At 39.6% G+C, this 25,776-nt stretch overlaps 1 protein-coding gene across 1 annotated transcript in view; it reads left to right on the forward strand.

Annotated features, from left to right (window-relative positions):
- The window catches only part of Dnah8 (dynein axonemal heavy chain 8), a 262,037-nt gene that overhangs the window by 159,568 nt on the left and 76,693 nt on the right, over positions 1-25,776 (forward strand). Inside the window, exons 71-81 of the mRNA XM_087184476.1 lie at positions 1,403-1,540; positions 2,777-2,904; positions 3,685-3,856; positions 5,434-5,589; positions 7,382-7,537; positions 11,530-11,712; positions 14,818-14,923; positions 17,154-17,406; positions 17,537-17,727; positions 21,551-21,672; positions 24,801-24,919. Coding sequence (XP_087040602.1) covers positions 1,403-1,540; positions 2,777-2,904; positions 3,685-3,856; positions 5,434-5,589; positions 7,382-7,537; positions 11,530-11,712; positions 14,818-14,923; positions 17,154-17,406; positions 17,537-17,727; positions 21,551-21,672; positions 24,801-24,919 — 1,724 coding nt within the window. The remainder of the gene's footprint in view (positions 1-1,402; positions 1,541-2,776; positions 2,905-3,684; positions 3,857-5,433; positions 5,590-7,381; positions 7,538-11,529; positions 11,713-14,817; positions 14,924-17,153; positions 17,407-17,536; positions 17,728-21,550; positions 21,673-24,800; positions 24,920-25,776) is intronic.

Genomic DNA, 25,776 nt, shown 5'->3' on the forward strand with positions numbered 1-25,776 from the left:
GCCATAAATTAATAACTATATAAACTCTTATTTAATATTATTTGAAAGGTTGAGTAGCTATATTGGACTTTTTTTCAGTATAAACAAATAATATGAAATAATTTCTCTTATCCAAGAAACACTTACAGAAATTGATCGTATTCAAGAAGCCCTTGAATCCCCAAAAGCAGAAATTCCCGGGCCTCATTCTTTGATTGTAAACAATAAAATTAGAGAGTTTACATTTTCAAAAAGCCAGTTGCTTCTATTTAGAAGATGATGAAAGCAAGCTAGTTACCGAAGCTGTTATGATGTGACTGAAATGGTGCTTCCTTGGCCCTTAATGTCATCAAAGAAACTAAACATTCCACGTAAAAGTTAAAGGACATGCTCACCAGCACATGTACACACAAAATTTAAAAAGCAGAATAGAGGTAATAAAAATGACATTAAAAATAGAGAAGAGAAAAGCATTCGAATTAATGAGCAAAGCTAAGAACCGGTGCTTTGCAAAAAATAAACTGTAAAGAGATATGTTCCTAGAAAAGCTAATCAAGAAGAAAATAAACAAAAGCGAATGAGCATAGAAAGATAAATCCATATAACCACAGTCGTGTAGATTTAAATAATTAAAGAGTGCTTTTTGCATAGTTTCATGTAAATACATTAGATCATCTAAATGAAAATTCTCTGGAGAAAAGGGCTAAAATCAAATAAATCAAACATTTGAAAAAGAAACTGAGACCCACGCCCCCAGGAGCTCTGGGCCTAGATTATTGATATTTTAACTTTATAAGAAGCAGATAATCACCATGTTATAGGACTTATAAAAAGATGAAAAGCTGCTGTTACAGTAATTTTATTTTCAAAGAATCCTTACCAAAGAAATAATGCAAAATGTTGATATACCCAGTAGTACTTATCACAGCATTGCTTATAAGAATTCAAAGCAAAGGGAGGGCAAGAATGCATAAAAGTAGGGAAAAGGTTAAGTAAACTATGATATATTCAAAGTGTGGGATATCATGCAGTCATATTACTAATGTTCACGAAAAGAATGTTTAAGGCTGTGGGAAAATGATTATACTATATATTAAGTGAAAAAAATCCAGATGCCACTTACCAACTTATTAACAAAATACTCACACGATTATTTTCAGAGGTCATTTTTAGTCTGCTTTCTATACATTGTGCTATTTTCCATGTTTTCTATATTGAGCATTAATAATTAAAAGAGGAAAAAGTTAATGAAATATCCCCAAGACCTTCTGCCTCCCCAGCTGCAAGCAGTGAAACTGATGAGCTCCAAAGCGCTATCCACTGCAAAAATTGTGTAATTTACGTTGCCATTCACCAAGTAAAATCATGAATGTTTCATGGAGCTAACACAACTCCACGTGAACCACCTCTTCTTCCTTTCCAGGCAAACCTAGCCAAGCAGGAAGGCCGGTTAGCTGTTGCTAATGCAGAATTAGGGAAGGCCCAGGCGCTCCTGGATGAGAAACAGGCTGAGCTAGATAAAGTACAAGCAAAATTTGTTGCAGCAATGAAAGAGAAAATGGTGAGATGCTACGCACATGACTGAAATCATGTCCTGAAACGTCAGCCCAGTGTGTGTTGTATTTAGAAATAAGAGGAATGTTTGTGATGAGAATTCTTACCAGAGTACCCTGATTCGCTGGCTGTGGCTGTTTTGGATCTTTGGCGCTCAAAAATCTCTTCATTTTTAAAGTTCATGAATCTATCAGAGGAATGAAAAGACAGGGTGCATGATCCAGTCCAGGCACTTGCTAACTGTGCAGTCTGGGGCAGTGGTCCAGGCTTTATCTGTAAAACGAGAATTCTAGGAGGACAAGTTGTAAGCAGTATTGTGAGGATAGAAAAGGACTCAGTGCTGGGGGTCGGAGGAGCCTTGATTTGTAGAATTTGCTGATTTCTGTGTGTCATTCCTCCTACCCCTGCCTGCCTGTGTTAAATTACCATGATATCACTGGGTGCAGATGTGACAAAAAAATACATAACACTCACCATTCCATACTATTTCCATCACACAGATGCAGTGGGCATATCCTCGGCAGCATAGACATTATTAAAACGTAAATAATTAGAAAATGATGGATTTTTTATTATGTGTTGCCTTTGCTTTTAATATAATGTAGTTGTAAGTTTTCTAGTGTAATTGTGAATAATGGCTGCATTTAGCGCCAGCTCTGAAAACTGAACAGTTGCCTCTTATGAGCTAGTTCAAACTGACTCTGGTGGGGGATTTTTCTTAAAGGAAATACTTTGTAAACTGTAGCAAATTATTAAACTCAAGGCTTTAAGATGGTTTTTATTGATTTATTGATTGATTTTTAAATTGATTTGATATTTCTTAATTTAAATTAAATGGATTTAAAAAACTGATACATAAAAACATAGACACTACATTTGCATGGGGCATTGGGTGATGTTTTGATACATGTATAGATTCTGTAACGTTTAAATCAGGGCAAACTTATCTGTCTCCTCAAATATTTATCATTTCTTTATTGTTGTCTTGAAAATGCCTGACAGAATTAACATGATTTGAATTCTGTCTTACAAAATTGCTTCTCTTGAAATTTTGTAAGATCAAATTGCTCTTATCGTGAATGATGAGAATTTACTCTGCAAAGTTCTGTCACTCTGTATTATTTTTAGGTTGTATTTATTTCGCAAGTGGGATAATTCCTCCTTGTAGTTTTATGTTGTGATATAATAATGGGTGTTCGATCAAGCATTTTAAAAACTCTGAAATGTTCTTTTCCGAGTGCAGGATCTGCTCAATGATGCCGATATGTGCCGGAAAAAGATGCAGGCAGCTTCCGCGCTCATCGATGGACTGAGTGGAGAAAAAGTCCGATGGACACAGCAGAGTAAAGAGTTCAAAGCTCAGATTAATAGGTATGAATTTTGGTCTCTGTTAGAATCACCCTCCTTCTTAATTAGCCATCACAACAAACCCACCTCTTTGTGACACTAGAGAATATCTAACCAGTTTGTTTCCATGCAGAAGCACTTTTCTCCTTTATTTCCATCTGTCCATCTCTGCATCCTGTCCTCTAAGAATGCTTACAGCTGGACTCACACATGGTCAGTAGAGTAAAGACAATTCCATGAAACGGTTTTAATCTTAGCCGTAGCTTGGTAATGTGGGTTTTCAGTCTGACATCTGATGTTTGGATTTGCCAGACAATTTGGGTTTTCCCTCCAGTTCTCACCTCAGAGTTTGAAAGTGTGGACCACTGGTTGGTTCTAAATGCAAAGGTTTCTTGTGCTGATGTCTACTGAGGCCCCCAGGAAACTTAGAAGGAAAGAAAGAATAGGAAAATAGCAAAGAAGAGGAGGAGGACATGGTTTAACATAAGACTGGTTGTGAGCAGGACCATGGCCTGGGATAGAAGAAGGTACTTTCACAAGGAGCGGGGCTCTGCACCTGTTGGGGTTTGCAGGAAGCCTGCTTTCTTGCTCCCTGGCCCACCCCAAATGTGGTCCCTCTTACCCTGTTGAGTTTGGGACACCTTTCCCATGGTCTTTCCATGCCTGGCGGGAATAGAGAAGGATTTCACCTCGTAACACAACAAAACAAAACTGCACTGTGACCTTTCCAGCTACCTAACGAATAAGCTTAAAATATATTAGGTGATTCACTTTCGGGAGGGCTTGTGTGTTTTTTCTTAACAGACTTGTAGGTGACATTCTGCTGTGCACGGGATTCCTCTCCTATCTTGGTCCTTTCAATCAGATATTTAGGAACTATTTGCTTAAAGATCAGTGGGAGGTAGAGATGAAGGCACGGAGAATTCCTTTCACGGAAAACCTGAATCTTATTTCAATGTTGGTGGATCCTCCAACGGTAAGTTTTATTTTCCTTGCAGTATTTGTATTTTAGCCTCATTTTGTTACTTACTAAGAAGTAGAGGTCCACCTAATTTTTACTTTTTCACTGAATTGAAAATATTGCTTTGCAAATGCTTGAGAGTAGGGGAAAAAGAATTTTCTTTGTGGCATTTCTTTGCATTTTCAGAATCTTGCTTTCAGATTAAAACCATTAACACTGCTATGAACTAAAAGATCACTTGTGAGTTACAGGCTCGCTAACACTGAACTCTTCTTCTTCTTTTTTTTTTTTTTTTTTGGTACCAGGGATCGAACTCGGGACCTTGCGCTTGTGAGGCAGGCGCCGGAACCACTGAGCTAAATCCCTGGCCCAACTGACCTCTTCTTAATAACTTCCCAGGGCTTACAGCACTCCTGAGAAGTCACACACTCTTTCAAACTTTTTTTGGAAAATGTAGGCATTACCTAGGCCATAAATGCCGCTACTAACCTTCCTTTTATTATTCACCATCTTTTGTTAGTGTCCAATAGCCTAACACCATAACATGTTTTGCTATTATGTAGTAATAGCATAACCTGCTATACTAATCCTCCTCAATGGGATTTTGTGGCCGCTGTCAATTTTCAGCATAGCTTATAGAGCTCCTATGGTACTAAAATGCTTTCCAGGCAATTTATATTCATGATTGCATTTCTGATTTGCAAATATGCTCTCCAGTTGCTGCTTCCTTAGGGGATGCAATGCTATTAATTTTGTGTTATCTGTATTTACAAGTTAAAAAATAATCTTCAGTTCAAACAATGTGGAACTCATCCTTACAGGGAATAGATTATTCCCATTGGAGATGTGCTGGGCACAGATGAAGCAAGGAGGGCCAGGATGTTCCTTCTTAATTATGGCCCTCGGGAGTCCTGGGGTAATTTTACAAAGGTGGTTACTGATTTTTACTGATCCTGTGGAGGGAGGCTGTAAATTTAAAGGAGATATTCACAGCCACCATCCATCCAATCACCCATACATACCCAGTGTGTGCAGAATCAAAGAGCAGGAAAGAGAAGTATCGAGGGCTTATGTCTTAAGGCTTATCTTCTTTTCTGTTATCCCATTACATTCATGACCTCCTCTAACTCCAAATCAGGTTCAAAATGCCATCAATTTACAATGTGTTCCCTAAGTATGAAAATAGAGCACAAAAAGGTAAACCTAGTCTGGGTTATTAAGAAAAGAATTCATTATAGTTCTTTCTTTCTTTTTTTCTTTTTTTTCAAAAGGGAAGAGGACGAAGAGATGGAGGGAGGGGAGAGGAAAGGAATGGAAGAGAACTCAGATGTGTTGTATACACGTAGAAGCTCCCCTCAATGAATGCAACCATTATGCGCTGTAAAATGTACTCATAAAAATAAAAAACAAAAAATTAAGTTAGTGATATTTGATTCATATTTATAATTTCTTTTTTCTAGATACTAGTTATATAATCTCAAAGGAAAACAATGTCAAAATTAAAATTTTCTTTTTACCTTATGCAACTTTTAATTGCTGATGAAAGCATTCCATTCTCCTTTGAATGGCCATATCCATTTTCTATTGTTCAGATTGGCGAGTGGGGGCTGCAGGGACTGCCAGGAGATGATCTCTCAATTCAGAATGGCATCATTGTGACAAAAGCCACCAGATACCCACTCCTCATAGACCCACAGGCTCAAGGCAAAACTTGGATTAAATCAAAGGAAAAAGAAAATGATTTGCAGGTATGTAGCATTTGGTGCATGGAAAATCATAAAATTTCCTCAGAATTTCAATAGAATCTGTCAGTTGTAAAGTTGTCGTCTGTGTTAGTCAGCTTTCAGCTACTGCAACAAATACCCGAGCTAATCAGCTTATAAAGAGTAAAAGGTTATTTTGGCTCACAGTTTTGAACCTTTCCGTCCATGATTAGTTGACTCCATTGCTTTGGGGCCTGTGTTGAGTCAGCAGATCATGGCGGCAGCATGTGCCACAACTGTTCACCTAGTGGTCAAGATGCAAAAGAAAGGAAGAAGAGGCTGGGGTCCTAGGATCCCTTTCAAGATTATATCTCCAGTACTTTGTGCGTGTGTGTGTGTGTGTGTGTGTGTGTGTTACTCAGAATTGACCCCAGGGAATACTGAGCTATAAGTTTAACCTCCTTCACAAGCTCATTTTATTTTATTAATGAAACTCTGTCTTACAGTTGCCCAGGCTGGCCTGGACCTGTGGAATTACAAGTGTGTACCCCCACACCTGGCTAAGCCCTACTTCTCTCACATTGTGCTTCTCAAGAAAAATCAAGCAAATTGAAGTTGTGACTCTGAGATACTATTTCAAGTTTATAAAGATATTGAAGGTGGTTAAAAATAATCCTAAGTAAACTGACCTGACAAGGAAATCACAACATGTTTCTCCCTTAGGAGACAAAACGAGACATAAGCAAATTTAGGCTTGTTAGAACCATAATTCATTTTGTTTAATGGGCTAAAGCCTTTGCTTAGATTCATTTATCTTATCAACTCACAGTAAGGCTTTTATAGCACCTAATTTGTGTAAAGAAACCTATCAGTCCAGAAAAACAACTTACTTCACATGTGGGATTTTTTATTATTTCCTTTTTAATCAAAACAATAAAAGTAGGCTTATTTAATTGTTCAGTTCCACAGTTTTTTCCATAGTAATTGATGTATATCAATTCTGCTCTCCTAATCTTTCATTGATCTAGTGGATCTTTTTTTTGCCTTCAGATCCACACCTACAAGAGCTTAAAGGCCACAGTTATACTCAGAGGACAGACTGTTAGGAGACAGAGTTAACATGATCCTTTGGGAATCCTCGTAGTTATGCAGGAAGAGGGCTCTTAGGAGAAGTAAGAGTTCAAAGCCAAGTGGCTCATGCAGCTATCAACAGTCTAGTGTGACTGTTTTAACTAATAATAAATATTGATTTAAAAATGAATGTTCCTGCCAGGCATTCTGTGTTCTAATTCCCCAAAACAATGTGAGGATCAATAAAAGGATTTTATAGTCTGTTAGGCTGACTTTATGGAAAGTATCATAGTCTTCCCTGTGTCAATAAAGGACAGAATACCTGGATGGATGGTTGGTTTGTCAATATATCATTCCTGATGTTGTTATGTTTATTTTTTTATCACTTTTGCATTTTAGGAGGATTCTGAGAAGATAAATGATTACCATTACTATGTTTCCCTGAGTGGTATTGCTATATAAATTTCAAGAGATTAACCCTTGACTATGTCTCTTCCATCTGTCAGGAGCAGAGGTCTGGTATCCTGTCCATGGACTGTCACTGGGTTCTCTTTCCAGAGACCCCATTGCATATCTGGGGTTCAGCAAACCTGTGACTCACCAGGTTTTGAATATTAGTTTTTGTTCATTACTTTTATTTTTTATAAATAAGGTATCCTGTATTGCCCTTAAAATTCGTGGTGACCCCTCCAGCAAATCCTTGGTTTCACTCAGAAATGGGCTCACTCTTTGTCAACTCTCGTCTCACCCAAGTTTTTATTTCCAGGTGACAACTCTGAACCATAAATATTTCCGCACACACTTGGAGGACAGCCTGTCCTTGGGCCGACCTATGCTCATTGAAGACATCCGGGAAGAGCTGGATCCAGCTTTGGACAACGTCTTAGAGAAGAATTTCATTAAGTCTGGCACCACTTTCAAGGTGAGTCTTATGAAAGAGGAAGAAAGGAAACAAAGAACAAGGGTGACATCTACTTATCTTTTTGAGCACAGCAGTGAAAGCAATTTCTTTCGGGTAGAAGAGTTTGGTACACTGCAAACAATTCTTTCCAAATTGATCACCCATGTTTCCATTCATTTATTTATTTGGCATAAAAGCTTATTTTATTTCCTTGGTCTCTTCTGCAGTGGTGGCTATTACTTTGTAATATTGTAATATCTTTATAATTTGTTTCTGATTGATAAATAATCATTTTATGTATTTATGGGGTTCAATGTTTTATACACTTCAAAACTCATAATGAGAGTTTTAAAAAATTATTAAATGTACTTCTTAACTGATACATTAAAACATTAAAATTTTACCTATTAATGGGGCACCATGTGGTGTTTTCATACCTTTTAATAAATAGTATATAAAATATATAGGAGAGAGTAATATATTGGTAAGAACAGTCATTTAGTTGAAACTAAGTAACTTATTAAGAGGAAACATTAATACTCCTCCTACTACTAATAAAATATATATTTGAAAAAATTTGTTTTGCAAGGCATACAATATTTTTTAAATAAGAAAACCTGGATTTCCTCACTAGAGAAATTACCATCATAAATACATACACATTTCTGTTTATCTATATATGTCTATGTGTGTATGTCTGTGTGTGTGTGTGTGTCTTTGTGTGTGTGTGTTTGGTTATGGTTATCTAAAATATCCCCCTAAAAGCTTATTTCATCACATGATGAGCTCTCAAAGTGATCATGAGGCTCTAATTTCATCAATGCATTGATCCACTGATTAGATCATAATTTGACTGCATTATTAGGAGGTGATGGAAGGAGGAGTTGGGGTCCGGTTGAAGGGAATAGGTTGTGGGTATGTGACCTTGGGGACTATAGCTGTTATTTGGCCCTTCCTCTCTCTGGCTTTCTTTCTGATCCTCTCTCCTTCCTGGCTGCCACTGTAACAGGCATTAGTGAGACAGGAGTTAGGATTCTATGAGGCAGTAAAGACAATGGCCCCAAAGTGCATTTGGGAAGCCCAAAGTGGAGTCAGCTGAGTCTCAATGCTCCAGGGATCTTACAAGAACATCTGCCAGGTGTCCTTTAGCTATCTGTGACCTCCCCAGAGCATGATCAGGCAGGCCTTTGGGTTGTGAGCCCTGCATGGACACTGCGTGAATTCTGCATAGATTGGGCCCTAAAAAGCATGTAGTCTCCTATAGGGTAGAGATTCTAGGGCCAGGGATGTAGCTCAGCAGCATAGCACCTGCCTGGCAAGTGTGAGGTCCTGAGTTTGATCCCCAGTACCAAAGAAAAGATTCTGTTGCTCATATAATGATGGCCCAAGATCCCTCCTAAATCCCTTAAAAACACTTCTTGGTTATCCTGCTCAGGGCCCCCCCCCAGCTAGCAGGAGCTTTACTTCCTTGCCTTTACATCTTTTACTTTTTTGCCTTTATGTCTTTTAAATAATTTGCTTGCACCTTACCTCCTCCATCCACAGTTTCATTCTTTGTCACCATGGGACATAGCCCTGGTGTTGCAGTAAAATCATGAGGTGAGCAGCTTTACACCACCACACCCTTCTCCCATGATGTGTCTACCTCACTACAGGTCAGCTGCAGACTGAAACCATGAACCAAACTAAGTCTTTCCTCTTTTAAGTTGTATATATCAGGTATTTTGTCACAGCAATTGAAAGCTGGTTAACACACACACACCCCTTTTTTTCAGTACTGGAGATGGAAACCCAGGATCTCATACATGGTAAGCAAGTGCTTTACCACTGAGCTACATCTCCAATTATTTGTTTTGTCTTGTTTTGAGAGTGTCTCACTAAGTTGATCAAGGTTAGCCTTGAATTTGTGATCCTCCTGCCTCAGCCTCCCAGTTAGCTGAGATTACAGGTGTGAGCCCCTGCACTCAGCAAGAAAATAGCAATTTAATAAAGTCTATAGACATTGATTTGTTCATTTCTCTCTTTATTAACTTTCAACCTAAACTCATTGATTTTGCTGGAAGGTATTTGATACTGTTCCCAACTGTTGATGTTAGCGTGAATTGTTTTCAATATAAGCATTTAAAAAACATTGGTGTCATACTCTATCTGTAGGCCTTTTTGGTTCTATTTCTTGATACATGATAGCATTTCTGAAGGAGTTTTATTTCCACTTTGGCCAACTTAATTCAGTTCCCAAATATCAATGAATAAGTAAAGATGCAAGTTTTCTAATTAAACAAAGATTTATTTAGTATGGAACATCTGGTATATACTTCAACCTGCAAGCATTTACGGGGGAAAAAGGAATAAAACTCAGTCAGTGTACTGAAGAATTAGCCGCGTTCTCCTATGAGATTAGGAAATAGCTTTTCTCTTTTTCAGATAAGAAAGGTAAGGAAAAATTTTAGTGATTTGTTTGACTATAGTGGACTCATCCACAATTTTGAACTGCATTTTAAAAACATCTAACTGACAAAGATTATATATATTTATATATATATATATATATTCAAAGTATACAATGTGATGTTTTGTTATACCTATACATTATATAATGATAACCATAGTAAGTTAATATATCTGTCACTGCCTATGCTGTCCCTTTGATATCCAGAATTTGTTCATCTTACAAATGAAATTTTATATTCTTTGACCAGCACCTCCTCTTTTCCACCTCTAGCCCCAGGTAACTACTGTTAGATTCTCTGCTTTAAGAGTCCAACTTTTTAAAATTCCACATATAAATGAGATCATACAGTAGTTGTATCTTTGTATCTGGCTTATTTAACATGTCAGAGTAGTTTATAGAATCTCCTTTCCTGAAGGTCTTTTAAAAGACTGTAGATTCTTATTTGCAACATGAAGGCATGGTGCCTGAGGGTGTGGTAGTGGCTTTAGTAATGTTTTGCATCACACGCAGGATTAGGATTCATTAGAAATTTAAGCCACTTTAAAATGCTGTGATTTCCACCTAGTTGTAGATAACAAAAACCAGTTGTTTTCAATATACTGCAAGTAGCAGTGCTTAAGATAAGTGTTATTTTTCTGGAGAAAATTGGCACTTTTTTCTTTGAAAATTGTATTAACTCTTTCTGTTGTCAAATATTGTCTTAGTTACATCCCTAGTTGCTCAGACAAAATACCTGACATTCACAGTTTGAAGGAGGAAAGGTTCTTTTTGGCTCACAGTTTGTAGAGGGTTCAGTCCATAGTCAGCTGGCTCCAAGGCAGAACTGTAAGGCAGAGGGGCGTGGTGGAGGAGAGTAGAGGAGACTGCTCAGGGAATGTTGTTGAGGAGGAGGAGAGAGCAAAGAGAGGACAGGGAAGATGTAAACCTTCCAGGCTGTCCCCAGTAACCCACCCCCTAACAGCAAATCAGCTACAGACTCATCAGTGCATGAATCCACTGATGATTATCACGTCCCCATGATCCAGTCACCTCCCAGAAGCCCCACCTGTGAGCCCATGAGGCTTTGGGGAGATGTCTAGATATAAACCACAATAAATATGTAAAGGATAGGACTGTGGAAGACTGCAAAGAAAAGCAATATTTCCTATAAACACAGCAAAGTTTCCCAGTAAGACATAATTTCATCAATGCTGTGATGGGGAAAATAGCACCTCCTATGCTACGAACAATTGATGACAGTGATAAATACTAAAAATTTGAAGTCAAATCTTAGATGCATCTGAGTTTTCCTTTGTTCACCATTTGTTCTGGATAAATTTTTCATTTGATTTCCTTGGGATCTTGTCTAAAAACATCTTTTTAGATAGGTCCACAAATGTAAATTATTTAAAAATGAGTAGGCTTTATTATTTAAGATCAATGATTAAAATTTCACAACTCTCCTTCCCAATTCGTTCAAGTTTCATAGCTCTGACCTTTGGTAAATTCTTTCCTAAATTACACCCAAATTCCTGGTTCTGGCTTTTAAGCTGTTTTTAATTTCACATTTAAATTTATATAGGTGAAAGTTGGTGATAAGGAATATGATGTCATGGATACATTTAAACTTTATATCACTACAAAGTTACCAAACCCTGCCTTTACCCCTGAAATCAATGCTAAAACATCAATCATTGATTTCACTGTTACAGTGAAAGGACTTGAGAATCAGTTACTCAGGAGAGTAATCCTAACCGAGAAACAGGTAATCATTTCTGAAGGTAAAGAACTTGTACTGATAATAATGATGACAGTGTTGAAAAACATACTGAGAAATGGCTAAATGGCTAAATATGGGGGAACAATTAAGCAAATCATATTTACCCTTGTTAACATAAGGTAGTGTCAGTTTCTGTGAAGAAATCACTTCTCCAGCTCAACAGAAAAAGGGAGAGAGAGAGAGAAAGAGAGAGAGAGGGAGAACTTTTTACTTGTTTTCAAGCCTTTGGGTATATTTACATACATGTCTACACTCCTGTAGATTATCTTGGGGACACTTGAAAAATTCAGTAAATCAATGATCATACAGAAAAAGAAATTGCCCTGGATAGCTGTTACCACTGTAGCAGTTTCACCTACTACAGTTTAATAATCTAATGCCATAAGAATCCTGAGGGTTCTAATGAAACAAAGAACAATTTAGGATGAGAAATTTTTAAGAGACAGATATAAGATTAAACTAATTTTTAAGGTAGTGCTCAGAAACATTAAATTTTATGCACAGTATATTTGCATAAAGTGATTATGTTTGCATATGTAAAATACATTTGCATAAAACAGAATATTTATATTTGCTTTAATCTAATTTTAGCATCCCACATACAAAGAAAGAGCAAGGTTAGAAATAATAGGAGCAGAGAGGCATAAAATGGGCAAGTGAGAAAAGGAATGACAGAAGAGGATTGCAGGCAGAGGAGGAAGGGGAAGAGATTGAAATAAAGCATGATGAACCCAAATGGGAGACATTCAGAAAGGGAACGAGTGAACCACTAAGTGCAGTCTTCCCTGGTTAAAACATGGGTCACCCTGGGGGCTTGCCCACGAAAGACCGCTGGTCTGGAGAAGTGGAAAGGGTACAGACCCAGCTGTGAGAGTTGTTTGATCCTGATTTCCAACACCCTGGGACTGTGCAGCCCAGTAGGGGATCTGTCTCTCCTGCAGCCAGGCAGAGTGCCCCAGACTCACAGTGTTGTCGTCAGCTGTTGAAAATGTGTCCTCTCCAGTCTCACTGGTGCTGTTGGTTTATTTTGAGATGATTTATCACCGGTCTAGCTCCCACTATGAGGCTGCACTGTCTAAAGGTCCCCAGCGCACCCTGTACCTGCTCTTCTCAAGACCATAGCTTCCTCTTCAACAGAGGCACTAGGATATTCATACCAGCCTTGCTGGGGAACACAAAATGAATACTTAATATGCAGAAGGAGGGCATCTTGACATAAGCCCTCCTCACAGTCCTGATATTGAACCCCCATTTCTACAGCTGAGCAAATAGAGACCAGAGAGAATAAAGGTGTTATCCTGTAATGGCACATGGACTTCCACCCTGCCAGGACTCCTAGATAAACTTTCAGATCATGCTGTAAAAAATGTCCACCATGCCATGACTGTTTCCCATTCATACTGAAAGGGAAGCTACCGTGATTTCATTTTGCCTATGTGTTCCTGTACTGCCACACAGGGGTGATCATTTTAATGACAGTGATTTATTAGCTCATCTCCTGAAAATATAACCATAGTCTTCATCACCCTAGCAAATACTACACCACTGCGAATATGGCAGTCATGCTGGTCTTGGGGACGGGAGGACAAGAGTATTAGGTTCAATCTGTAAGTAGCTAGCTGGGTGGATTGTAGTGGGATGTTACTCATATCTCTGGACTCCCAACTTCTTCAGGTGTAAAATAAAGGAATTCAGCCAAATTCAGTACGTATCAGTAAGTGCTGTCAAGAATACCAAAAAAGAAATAGGACAAGTTCTTGCCTTCTAGATGCACAAACTCTGGAGGAAAATACCATATGATATAAGCCACAGCAGATGTACGTACAGATCAGTGCTGTGTTGTGGCTTTTGATTAGTTGGTTTAGGAAGACTTCTGAAAATGGTAGATTTCTGAAGCAGTTTTTCAAGAAACATTCTTTCACTAAGTAATCTTTTAACTTAATCTAAGTGCACTGGATGATTCTGAAATGAGACCAGAAAAAAAAAAACTGTTACAAATAATGTTACTGAGATCATTTGAATTTAGACTCTGTATTTTAGTAAGAGTAGTACGTCAACTTTAAATTTTCCGGATTTAAATATTGGGCTATGGTTATAAAAGACTGTCCTGGGCCGGGGATTTAGGTCAGTGGTTTTGCCGCCTGCTGCGCAAGCGCAAGGACCTGAGTTCGATCCCTGGTACGAAAAAAAAAACAAGTAAAAGACTGTCCTGGTTCTAAGAATGTTTGCTGCAGTGTTTAGGCATAAAATGTCATGACCTCAGCAAGTGATTCAGCAATAATAATCATAACAATAGCAAGTATTATTTTTAACGATTGTGATAAGGCAGAAAGTTATTGAGTGAATCTGGGTGAGAATTCATTGTACTAGTCTTGCAAACTTTTGAAAATATTTTTCAAAATATAGTTTCTAAATACAGCATTTATATAGGGAAAAAACCCTTTTCCAAAGCCTCCATGTAATCCTTTTGGTAGGAGGTATAAATACAATGGAAAATGAGTGTACACTGGTAACTGTCTGTACCTCTCCGGGGTCTTCCAGGCAGGCCCTAAGCCAAGAGCTCCCATTTGGCCAGTGTTGCCCCTTGACTTCTTGGCCTTAATGCCATCTTGTTTCTGCCATTTTCTCCTGCAAATAAAGTTAGTGTTTCTCATAAAGGCAGAGCTGGAAACAGGCCCAAAAGAATGGGGACATTCTATGAATGAATGCAGGTGGCAAGAAGGCTTGAGGTGATTGGGCAGAATTTTTTTTTTTGGTACGGGGGATCGAACTCGAGTCCTTGCAGTTGCACAGCAGGCGGTGAAACCACTGAGCTAAATCCCCGGCCCTGATTGGGTAAAATTTTAACAGGCCTCTCCATTGATGCCAGTGTAGGTGCCATGGAATTATAATACTAGTGGGCATAGTTTTTTAAATTATTCAGAGAAATGAGAATACAGATAGACTGGAATAATCATACTAATTTCTCTTGCCATTTGAAAGACACTTTGAATTAAACCTTTCAAACTGATAACAAACACTAGGAAGTTAAGTTCACCGTAATCACTGGTAATTACAGTTCCAATGTTATTTTTTGTTTCTTAATGACAGGAGTTAGAGTCTGAGAGGGTTAAACTTTTGGAGGATGTTACTTTTAATAAGCGGAAGATGAAAGAACTTGAAGATAACCTCCTCTATAAATTAAGTGCTACAAAAGGTACTGTTATTAAGAAGTAATCAAATCACAGATTCTGAATAAGGATTTTTTTTATACTCTTTTCGGTATCCTCATGATTATAGGTGTTAGGAAAAAATCAAGTTATCAATGCAACAAAAACAAGCAAACTGATTTCTATGTAGACATTAAGGAAAGACGGCAGAGAATCTGGTTTTTTGAGTTAGCAACTAGAAGCTGAGCATCTGAGAATAACACAGTTTTCTTTCTTTTTTTAAATTTTTACTTAAATTCTTTTATTGGTACATTTTAGGTATACAGCACATTTACATTTCTCATTGGGAACATGTACCTTTACATGATGCATCTTGGTTCTTTTTTTTCCCCCCCATTAACTTTATTGGTACATTTTAGGTATAAAATACAGTTACATTCATCGTTGGGATTTTGTACCATTACATGAGTCTCTTGGTTCTTATTTTTTTCCCCTTCCCTTGCCCTCCCTTCACCCCCTCCACCCTTCCCTCTTTGGAAAGACCTTGTTTCCATTTTTTCCTCTTCTCATATTTTTTCCTTTCCCTTTTTTCCCTTCCCTTACCCCTCCCAATTCCCCTGCTCTTTTAGACCTTTTCTTCCTGAATAACACAGTTTTCTTGATATAATCGCTCTCTCCTGAAAAAAATAAGGGCTTCCCAATAGAGAGAGCGAGATAACTCATAATAAACTAATTTGCTTGCCCAAAGGAAACTAATGTGCTTAATCTAATTTTTTTTTTTTAGATGGACTCTTTCATCTAGCATTTAAATGCAGCTGCTACCACAGGTTATGACATGTGTAATTCGTGTCAGAGGAGCTCGGCCACCAGGGCGCAGCTCATCTCCATGTGACTTGACTTGCCGCTTAGAAACAGGGTCTCTCACAGAACACAGTGCTTTGAGGAGGTCCTTTCTCTGCAGTGTAGTAAAAGAAACTTCTGTCCAAGAAAGTCAGATCAACAAACATTAAATTGCTCGGTAGTAGGTGAATTACAGCTCCCTAAATTTAATAACGAAGACTTTCCTATGTTGCATTAATCCCTGGATTTGAAAGAAAAAACAAACCAACCCTTCACTTCCCAGCACTATATCCTTAAAATGACCTCAGTGAAAAGTCTTTGTCTGACTGACCCTGCTCTTGCTGGTGACGTCACCTGTGCTCTGGTCCAGCAACTTCTCTCACACATTCTAAGTGTGAGCGAGCAGAGCTGAGGTCTCTTTGTCCAGCCAAGAGCACCTCAAGGCCTCTGTGCCGTGAGGCTGACCCAGGCTGGACTTCCATGTTAGTCAGAGGATGCTCAGCGGAGCGGATGCTCAGCAGAGCAGCTGCTCTGGGCTGCCCCAGGACAAACCAGAACATGGTTGTGTGTAGCATGGTGACCATGGGCGCAGCACATCCGAAGTGTCTTCCCGTATCTTAACAACTGAATTTATTGTCATAAACATGTGTTGTTTCTATTAAAGGTAGTGAGAGAAAAACTAAAATAAAATCAGGGTTTCTCTTCCTGGGAAGACAACTTTCACTGTCCGCCAGGATACTCTGATTCGAGATGTGGTGGGGCCAGGGTTCTCTGTAGCAAGGATTCTGCAGCTCAGGCGGTGGGAGGAAGAGGGTCCCACCCAACTGCCAGTTTGCCAGCTTTGTGTGTGATGTTTGGATCACTTCACACCCATGGCAAGTGGGATGGACAAGCGAGGGACAATTTTTGTTTTGGTGGTACTGAGGGTTGAACCCAGGGCCTTTGCACTAAGCTATAACTCCAGCCCTTTTAAAAATTTTTTTGAGATAGGGTCTTGCTAAATCACTAAGTTACCCAGACTGGGCTCAAATTTGAAATTCTCCTACCTCAGCCTCCCAGAATGCTGGGATTATAGGTGTGCATCACTGTGCCCAGCTGGGGACACTTTGAGGGAGCCACCAAGATGATATGGAGGTAAAAGTGTGTTACATAGGAACAACTAACATCACTGGAGATGTGATCATTGCCTTCAGACATCTGAAGAACAAATGGTCTTTTGCCAGCCAGAGTGGAAGGCAGTCCTTCTGCAGGAATATTTAGAATTCAGGCAGTGGGTAGACCAGAAGCTTTCTGGTGTCAAGATTCTACTCTCCTAGTGCCCTGTGGACAATGGAGAAGTCAAGTTGAAAGTTGACAGCACCATTTCAGAAGCGACTGTCCCATCTGGCTGTGCGACTGTCCCACCTTGTGTCCACCATTTTCTGTGTTGACTTCCAGGTTCCTTAGTCGATGACGAGTCTCTCATTGGTGTCCTCCGCATCACCAAGCAGACAGCAGCTGAGGTGAGTGAAAAGCTGCATGTGGCCGCAGAAACAGAGATCAAGATCAACACGGCTCAGGAGGAGTTCCGGCCGGCAGCCACCCGAGGGAGCATCCTCTACTTCCTCATCACGGAGATGAGCATGGTCAACATCATGTACCAGACGTCGCTGGCGCAGTTCCTGAAGCTCTTCAACCAGTCCATGGCCAGGTGGCACCTCACTGCCTTTACCCTGGGGACTCTGGAGCTGTGACTTGCAACTTTTGTGTCTATTTCTATTCTTGCAGAAATTATTGTTGGTTTATTTTTATACTTCTCAAATTTTTAAAATGTATTGCAGATCTGAAAAGTCTCCACTACCTCAAAAGAGAATTATGAATATCATCGAGTACCTGACGTACGAAGTTTTTACATACTCTGTCAGAGGCCTATACGAAAACCACAAATTCCTTTTTGTGCTCCTGATGACTTTAAAGATTGATCTTCAGAGAGGGACAGTTAAGCACAGAGAGTTTCAGGCTCTCATTAAAGGTAAAGTGTTTGGAATATGGATGTGTAGAGGATCTTGCTTCTGACATGATCTTTCATATACTCCAAGCCCATTTCTGTGATCCATTAGGGGAATTGGGTCCTGATGAAAGTCATATTCTTCTCATGCCTTTTTTTTCGGATGCCCATTAATTTTTCTCTGGTTACTTAAGATTCTGGTCTGTGCTAACCCTGTGATTTTTAGCTACATATTTGATTTGTTTATTGTTGCTCATGCTTAGGAGTCCCGGTTGCCAAAGTGGCAAAAAGTGGGGCTGGTCATACTCTTAAGTGAAATAAATAGGACACACATGTAAATACTGAATAGTTTCCCTGGTGTGAGAAACTAAAGTGTAAATAAGGATCAAAATGTATAATGGAAATAGGATAATGTGAAATAGGAAGAAAAGGTCTAAACGGGTAGGGGAAGTTGGAAGGGTAGGGGAAAGGAAAAAACATGAGAAAAGGAAAAAATGGAAAACAAAGGCTTTATAAATAGAGAGGGGTGGAGGGGTTGAAAGGAGGGCAGGAGAATGGGGAAAAAATAAGAACCAAGATACATTATGTAAAGGTACAAGTTCCAATGATGAATGTAACTGTATTGTGTACCTAAAATGTACCAGTAAACTTAATGAAGAAAAAAAAGTGGGTCTGGTGATGAAATTTCTATAGCAAGAAAAAAAAGCAGTTCCTTCAACAAGGGAGCATCATGATTTTGAAGATTGAAAAGGACATACTTGTATTTCATATTTTAAGTTTACTGTATTTATTGCTTTCCTATTTAAGGAGATAAAAGAGTAGTATTTTAACTTCAGTTCAGTTGCATAAATATTAATTGAGCACATACTATGTAAACCTACCATGCTAGTGATGGAAATGCAATGATAAACCAGCCATTGCTTTAGGAGAAAAAATAGCCTCTTCAGTGGGGATAAAGGTATTTTAAAAATAGCTCCAAGCTAGGCAGAAGAACCTAAGTGTTTGAAGTGAGCTAAGAAACAAAGTGTTTAATCTTAAAGGAGGGAGAGATTACATGGTAAAATCAATCAAAGCTTCTGGGGAAATATACCTCTGCTGGTTTAAGTGATGAACCTGGGATTATTTGGTATATGATAAATGTGTTCCAATCATTTTTGTGTGGTGTTTTGCTTTTCATATATAATTTAACGCACTATTCTCTGGCTAGTCACACAGTCCTCAAAAAGAAAGTGGCCTTTGAATTGAACCCTGATGGAGACGTTGAGATGGGGAGATTACTCCACGCTGAAGTGGAACAGCACGGAGAAAACGACACGGGTGGAGTGTAAGGAAGTTGTAGGGAACAGGCTGGTTTTGTGGAGATGAAAGGTGGATCTTTGTCCCTTCCGCCTTGTGAGGACACAGTGGGAGGAGCCCATCTGGGACCTGTTCTGTGGGGGCTCACCAGAAGCTGCATCTGCTAGAGTCCTCCTGATCTTGGGCTTCCCGGCCATCAGAACTGTGTGAAAGGAATTTCTGTTGTTTTGAAACCACCAGTCTATGATATTCTGTCACATTTGTGACCCCATTTCATAAAACTGGAGAGTTGGGGAAAACCAGATTGTACAGGGCTGGGGAAGCCAGTGAGAGGAGTTTGGATTTAATTTAGTTGGCAACAGGGAGCCATCAAATGTTTTATGAGCAGGGATGTGGCATAAACAGAGCGGTGCTTTAGGAATATTGATTTGGATTTATATGAGAGGTTGATTGACAAGTGTAATCAGCTCAGCAGTGAAAGTTGTTTTGAAGAAAACTGGTTTATTGTATAGTTTGTTTAGTTTTGAACTGGCTTACATTTTGACTGTTATTTTTAAGAGATGGTATGACTCGCCTTTCAGTGCTTTTTACGAAGTTAACAAATATGACTCTTAGACCACAGATTCTTTTATTTATCATTGTGAACTCTATACTTACGAGGGAAAAAGTTACTTATCACAGCAGCAATGTTTGATTTCCTGAGAGTTGCAGGCCTTATGTATCAATTACCCCCCTGTTTGCTGCATTATTTGTAAGGTGCCTTTAACTTTCTTCTTCCACTGAGAATGTCAGAGCACTTTAAAAAGTGAAATGGATACCAGGGACAATCCGGCATTATAGAACTACTGAGATACCTGTTTTCTCTGTCTGGTTACTTTAGAAAGATACTATCTTGCTTTAGTCATGACCCCATGGTCTATTTAGTCATGACTAAATAGACACCTTGAGGGTTTTCTCATGCCTTCCAGTGGGGATTGGATCTGGGCCTTCGGAAGGGTGGAGGAGGGAGCAGATGAATTACATCAGAGTAACTGCTAATGATTACATACCACTTACCTTAGGCCAAGACTGTTCTGAGATTTTTACAAAAGTTGAATTATCTAATCCTCACAGCAGCTAATCTGGTAGATGTTTACCCATTGAATCTACAAGAAAACCAAGAGAGTTGATGTTTCTTCTCCAAGTTTATGCAGCTAGTAAGTGGCCGAGAACAGGACATCTGGGGGACTTGGATGGCTGGTTAGCTTAGGTACATAGCGTGTTTGAAAACACCAAGGCCGTTTAGCTGTCTTCTCCTGCAGTCTGCAGTGATTGCTTCTGCAGCCTCTTGCACCGGGTTGCAGAGAGCAGGGCAGTGAGAAGGTTCCCAGGATGTTCTGAAGATATTGTGGCCTTCAGAGCCGCTGACACGAAAGTTCTTTCCAGGGGAGCAAAGGGGTCTACATGAAAAAGTACCTCAGTTCATACCCTTTTCCAGGAAGATGCTAGATGGGGGAGCAGAGATCTGTACTCCTCACCTCAGCTTTTATTGCTCAGGGGTTTATTGTAAAGTGGAAGAGTTTGATGAGCTCTTAAGGAGGACCATAAAAAAATCTACAAGTTCAAGAATCATTGTTTTGCATACATCTGAATTAAACAACAGTGGAGCTGGAGTTATGATTCAACATTACTAAAGACATTGTAAATATAATCTTGTGTTTCTTTGGAATATGGCCACCTTGAGTATGTTCATTTGACTTGTAATTTGCTTCAAAATATGACCTAAGTCAAAAACACATTCTCCACTAACCTACAAGCTCCACAAGAGCAGGCCTATGTTTGGTTTTTCCTATGTATCCCCAGTGCCTGGATCATGTGGCTGAGTGAAAAGTGCCCAATAAACATTTGTAGAATAAATGAATGAATAAATGATTTGAAAACCAGTCACCTCTTAAAATCTCTAAGATGCATGATATCCCTACCTTCTCACTCCCCCTGTTTGTCCCTCTTTCTCTCCTTTCCTCTCTCCACCCCTGTTTATTTAACCATCTATTTAACTTTGTAAGAAATAGTATTGAATATCAAACTTCTGGGAGGGCTAATGACTAAGAAATGATTATAGAGCCGGGGATTTAGCTCAGTGGTTTCGCCGCCTGCTGCGCATCGTAAGGACCTGAGTTCAATTCCTGGTACCAAAAACAAAGAAATGATTATAAAAATCACACGTGGAAAGATCAACCTATTCATTGCTGCAAAATTTGTAAATTTCAGGTTTCTAAAAAAAATTCTTTTTAAAGTAAACACAACGACCTGAGAAAAATTCTTTGCAGGGAAAAATGACAAAGGGCTACTGTCAGATTTTACAAGATGGTCTAAATTAGTAAATAAAACACTAAGGCAGAAGGAAATGTACCCCCAAAAGATAACCGCATTTTCTATAATATGATTATTTTCCAATTTTTCCATGTTTTATGTAATACGGTTATGTCACTTTTATTATTTGGAAAATAAATGTCTGAAACTGAAGTACAGGCTGACCTGATTCATGCCTTGTGATGATGATTTTCCCCAGGGGGTGCAGCTCTGGACCTGAAAGCCTGCCCTCCCAAACCGTTCCGCTGGATCCTCGACATGACCTGGCTGAATCTGGTAGAGCTGAGTAAACTTCCGCAATTTGCAGAAATCATGAACCAGGTAACAGAGTGCTGCTTCAAAGAACAAACCTGTAAACCCAAGCACACCCTGAACATTTTAACTGAAGCCTCTTGGCAAGGATGCCTTCCCCACAAGAAGTCTAGACAGTATTGTGGGTCTAAGGCGCCATGGCTGTCTAGCGGACATTGGACAGATAGACCTCAGAGGTAACATTTTCCCGGGTACAGGGAATTTCTTTCCTCCTCTGCGGTGGGCAGGGGATGTTTTCATGTGCCTACGGGGCTTGTGATCCAAATCTGACGTACTGAATGGGGCCTTTCGTTGTAGCATAATGTTGTTTTTAATTTTTACTTCTGCCTCTTGCTAAGTAATTTGCCCCCATTTGAACTGGAGACAGAAAGAGGAGATTAAAGTCCTTTTTTAAACACATCAGACATTTTAGTGGTGAAAATATAAAATGGTGAAAGTATTGAAATTCTAGTTCTTTCATATTAGAAGATGTAAATTGGTTATTGCAGATTTGTTATTGAGTCAACTGTCAGTGGAAAACAATTTTGCAACTCACGATGTTGTTGTTTTTCACTTGGGTCTCTTGGTTACAACTACCTGATACGGATGGTGCCTGTAGCATCCCAGTGTCCAGTGCTGATGCTCATCTCTTTTGTGTGGTTGCTGGGGGCTGGCATATTAGATTACAGGTTGGCAGAGCCACAAGCTGTGGGCACTGATTCTCACCCAGGGACCCGCACTGGCTGGGACTGTTCAGTGGTATTTTGAAATCTTGCACGGACTTTTTCTATACAGTCACGGTGGGGTTAGAGCGAACTGGTTGAGGTCCCTGAGTTCCTCGAGTGGTGGACAGCAAGCCTTCCTTCACATATAGCCCAGGAGGAGTCTCCTGAGTCCAAACAAACTCTTGGGGAAAAATTGTCTGGGTTCCCTGGGGACAAAATAAGGGACATGCTTGTGTTCCTGAGAAGGAAGGAAGGAAGGAAGGAGGAAAGAAAGAGAGAAAGAGAGAAAGAGAGAGAAATGGAGAGAGAAAGAGAGAAAGAAAAAAGAAAGAAAGAAAGAAGAGAAGTAAATTTAAAACCAGCGCCCTCTGCTGGTGGGCTCTATTGTGAGAATATATTATTGTCTGCCTCTGCCGATTAATATGTTAGGATGTGGTGTGGAATCTGGTAGCTATCACTACTTACTATGGAATACGTATTTTGCTATAACCCTTCGAGAGAAGTATTATTTTTGTTTGTTTGTTTTGAGATAGGGTCTCACTATGTAGTTCAGGCTGGCCTTGAACTCACTATATGTCACAGGGTGGCCTCCTGCTTCAGCCTCCCAAGTGGTAGGATTATAGGCATGCGCCACCACACCCAGCCAAGAGAAATATTATTGACCCAGATTTATAGATGAGAAAAACTGAGCTTTCAAGAGGTTTGGTTCTTACCCAAGCCACACAACCAGTAAGTGGCAAAGCTGTAGCTAGACCTCATGTTCTTCCCATACCGATTGAGTTACTTCCCTCCTACTACTTTTATACCACTGGTATCCCAGAAGTTGGGGAGAGACCATTCCTAGGAAGCCTGCAAGAGTTGAGTAGGACCTGCTATCACATGGCCATTGGTTTTCTGGCCTGTATGTGACAGGGAAGGGAGAGAGTAGAAGATCAATCTCCAAGCTAAGTGGGTTTCAAGAACTGAAGCAAAAATAACCTTAAGCAGCAGCTGCTCTGGCTATGGCATCCCAGGCCGAGCTGTTTAAAATCTGGAAATGGTTTCTGCCCACAGGTAAGGGCCCGGCAAAGAAATAGGCGGAGGAGGTAGATAGCAAGGGGCTGGGTGTCGTCACATTGCCCATCATAGGTGCCGCCCGGCCACTCTCCAAAGCACTCTTGTTTTTGAGTCAAAATTAGCAGGTGGAAGGCTAGTGGGCTGAGAATAGTCGCCTGATTTCTTCTTCTCCAGCAGGGGGCGCAGTATATAGGCACGAGGGCAATAGGGTCAGGCTGGCCCCATGCAGGCCTTCCAAGCAGCAGGCAGATAGATTCTTTGAGGGCATCTACCCAGGAAGAGGGGCTGAATCTTTGGGAGAAAGACAACACTTGTGAAAGATTTCAGAAATCCCCCTCCATCTTCTAGTGCCCCAGGGACAAAGCTAAAGCAACTGATTGCAGAGTAACTGTTCCGTAACATTTGCACCCTGTCTGTATCCTATATGATGAATTGCTCACACAGTGTGTGACTTTGGGCAATTTTCAATCTCCCCATGCCACGGTAACAAGTGAATAACAGAAGTAAGAGTGCAATCCATAGGCAACATGGGCATTTGCTGTTTAACTGTAATGCTACCATGGGTTTTTAAAAAGTGCTCACAAGCACAGCCTGTGTGTTGAGGAGGAGCAGCAACAGGCTCACTGCTCTATGGTTTCTGTAGTTAGTCCTGACAGCACTAGGGCTGCAGGGAGCACCTTGGAATACCTCTGAAAACTTGAGCTCCTCTCCATCCTCCCAAAAGAATAGATATTTGAGACCACCTCTTGGAGGGACTTGTGCCCCTCTTAGATTTAAGGACTCACAGTGTGTGTGGGGAGGGAACACTGGAAAATAAGTTTCAATTTTGTCATCTATTCCTCTTTCTAAGTAGAAATCAACATTCAGAGGTTTGGCTCTCAGAATGGTGGCTGTCAGTGGCTTTCAACTGAAGGTAATTTTGTGCCACCTGGGTGGCAGGGGCATTTGGCAACGACCGGAGGCGTTTTTAGTGATTATGACTTAGGGGAGAGATGCTATTGGCATCTAGTGGATTAGAGTCCTGAAATGTTGCTAAATATCCTGTGAGGCCCAGGACAGCCACACACAACAAAGAATTATCCAGCCCCAAATATTAAGTAACAACAAGATAGAGAAACCTTATCTCTATTTCTTCCTGTCCAAGCATTTCGTGTAATTGATACATGATCCTAATTTATCAGTGAATAATAGTAGAAAAGCTCTGGAATAGTTGTACTGCATCCACAATAGTCCAGTCATTCATTCTGAAGAAAACTATAACCTGTGTGGTTTTGCGTGAAAAGTATATGCCTATAAAATAAAGACCCTTTAAGCTCGTTCAGAATGGCCAGTACATTCCCATCACATGTGATCCACTTATTGATTTGTTTCTCATAGATATCACGCAATGAGAAGGGGTGGAAAAGCTGGTTTGACAAAGATGCTCCAGAGGAGGAAGTTATTCCTGATGGATATAATGATTCCCTGGATACTTGGCGGAAGCTTTTACTTATCAGGTGAGAATAGGTATTATCAGATCCGGAAGCATCACTCGACATATCTTTATGTTACCGGGTGAGTTAATTTCACTGCATCCCCATAAAACTGCAATTTTATAAGTCATGTGTGTGCTTCCACACTGTGGTTTTAGGAAAGGAAGTCTTGCCAAGCAAAAATATATTGGTAATGGTGGCAGAGAATGCTGCATTTTGACAATGTATTAATGACAGTGCTTCTAGCAAAAAAAAGAAAACATGAAAAATATGCTTCTATTATTCACTTTGTTCATTTGCTGTTGAGTGAATCACCCATTGTTGAATTTACTTTTAAAAAATAGAATTCACAAAATTTTATGGCAACTAGTTGATAGATTCAGTTTCATTTGAGGGGGGAAAACCAAGAATATTGCACTGAAATGTATAAATACTGCTCTAGTTATTGAAAATGAAAGCAAAGTTTGAAATGAATGTTGAGGAAGAATATTCACCCCCCCTCACTTTTCACATTTTCTCAATATCTCATAGCTTGGAGGTGTTCTGAATTGGAAAAATCAGCATTTGTGCGTGTGTGTGCATGTGTGTGTGTGTGTGTGTGTGTGTGTGTGTGTGTGTGTGTTTATGCATACTTGATTGATGGGTAAGGTGGAATGGTGGAGTTAAGGGAAATGAGACACCCAAGAGAATAAAAGATGTAGGGTTATTTTGGAGTAGTTTGTGTCTTTCTTAATGTTCTGTACCTGATCTTAGAAAAAGTTGTTCCCTTTGGGAGTGATCCAAACAAATGTGTCTTTTATCTATCATTTTAAAATTGGAGCTATGTTAAATGAATAGTGTAATCTGCTAGAAAATAAGAATCTGTAGAGCTTACCTGAGAT

Source organism: Heterocephalus glaber, unplaced genomic scaffold (genome assembly GCF_053883595.1).
Source record: "Heterocephalus glaber isolate CG9 unplaced genomic scaffold, H.glaber_assembly_v1.0 deba00001497, whole genome shotgun sequence".
Classification (NCBI taxonomy): domain Eukaryota; kingdom Metazoa; phylum Chordata; class Mammalia; order Rodentia; family Bathyergidae; genus Heterocephalus; species Heterocephalus glaber.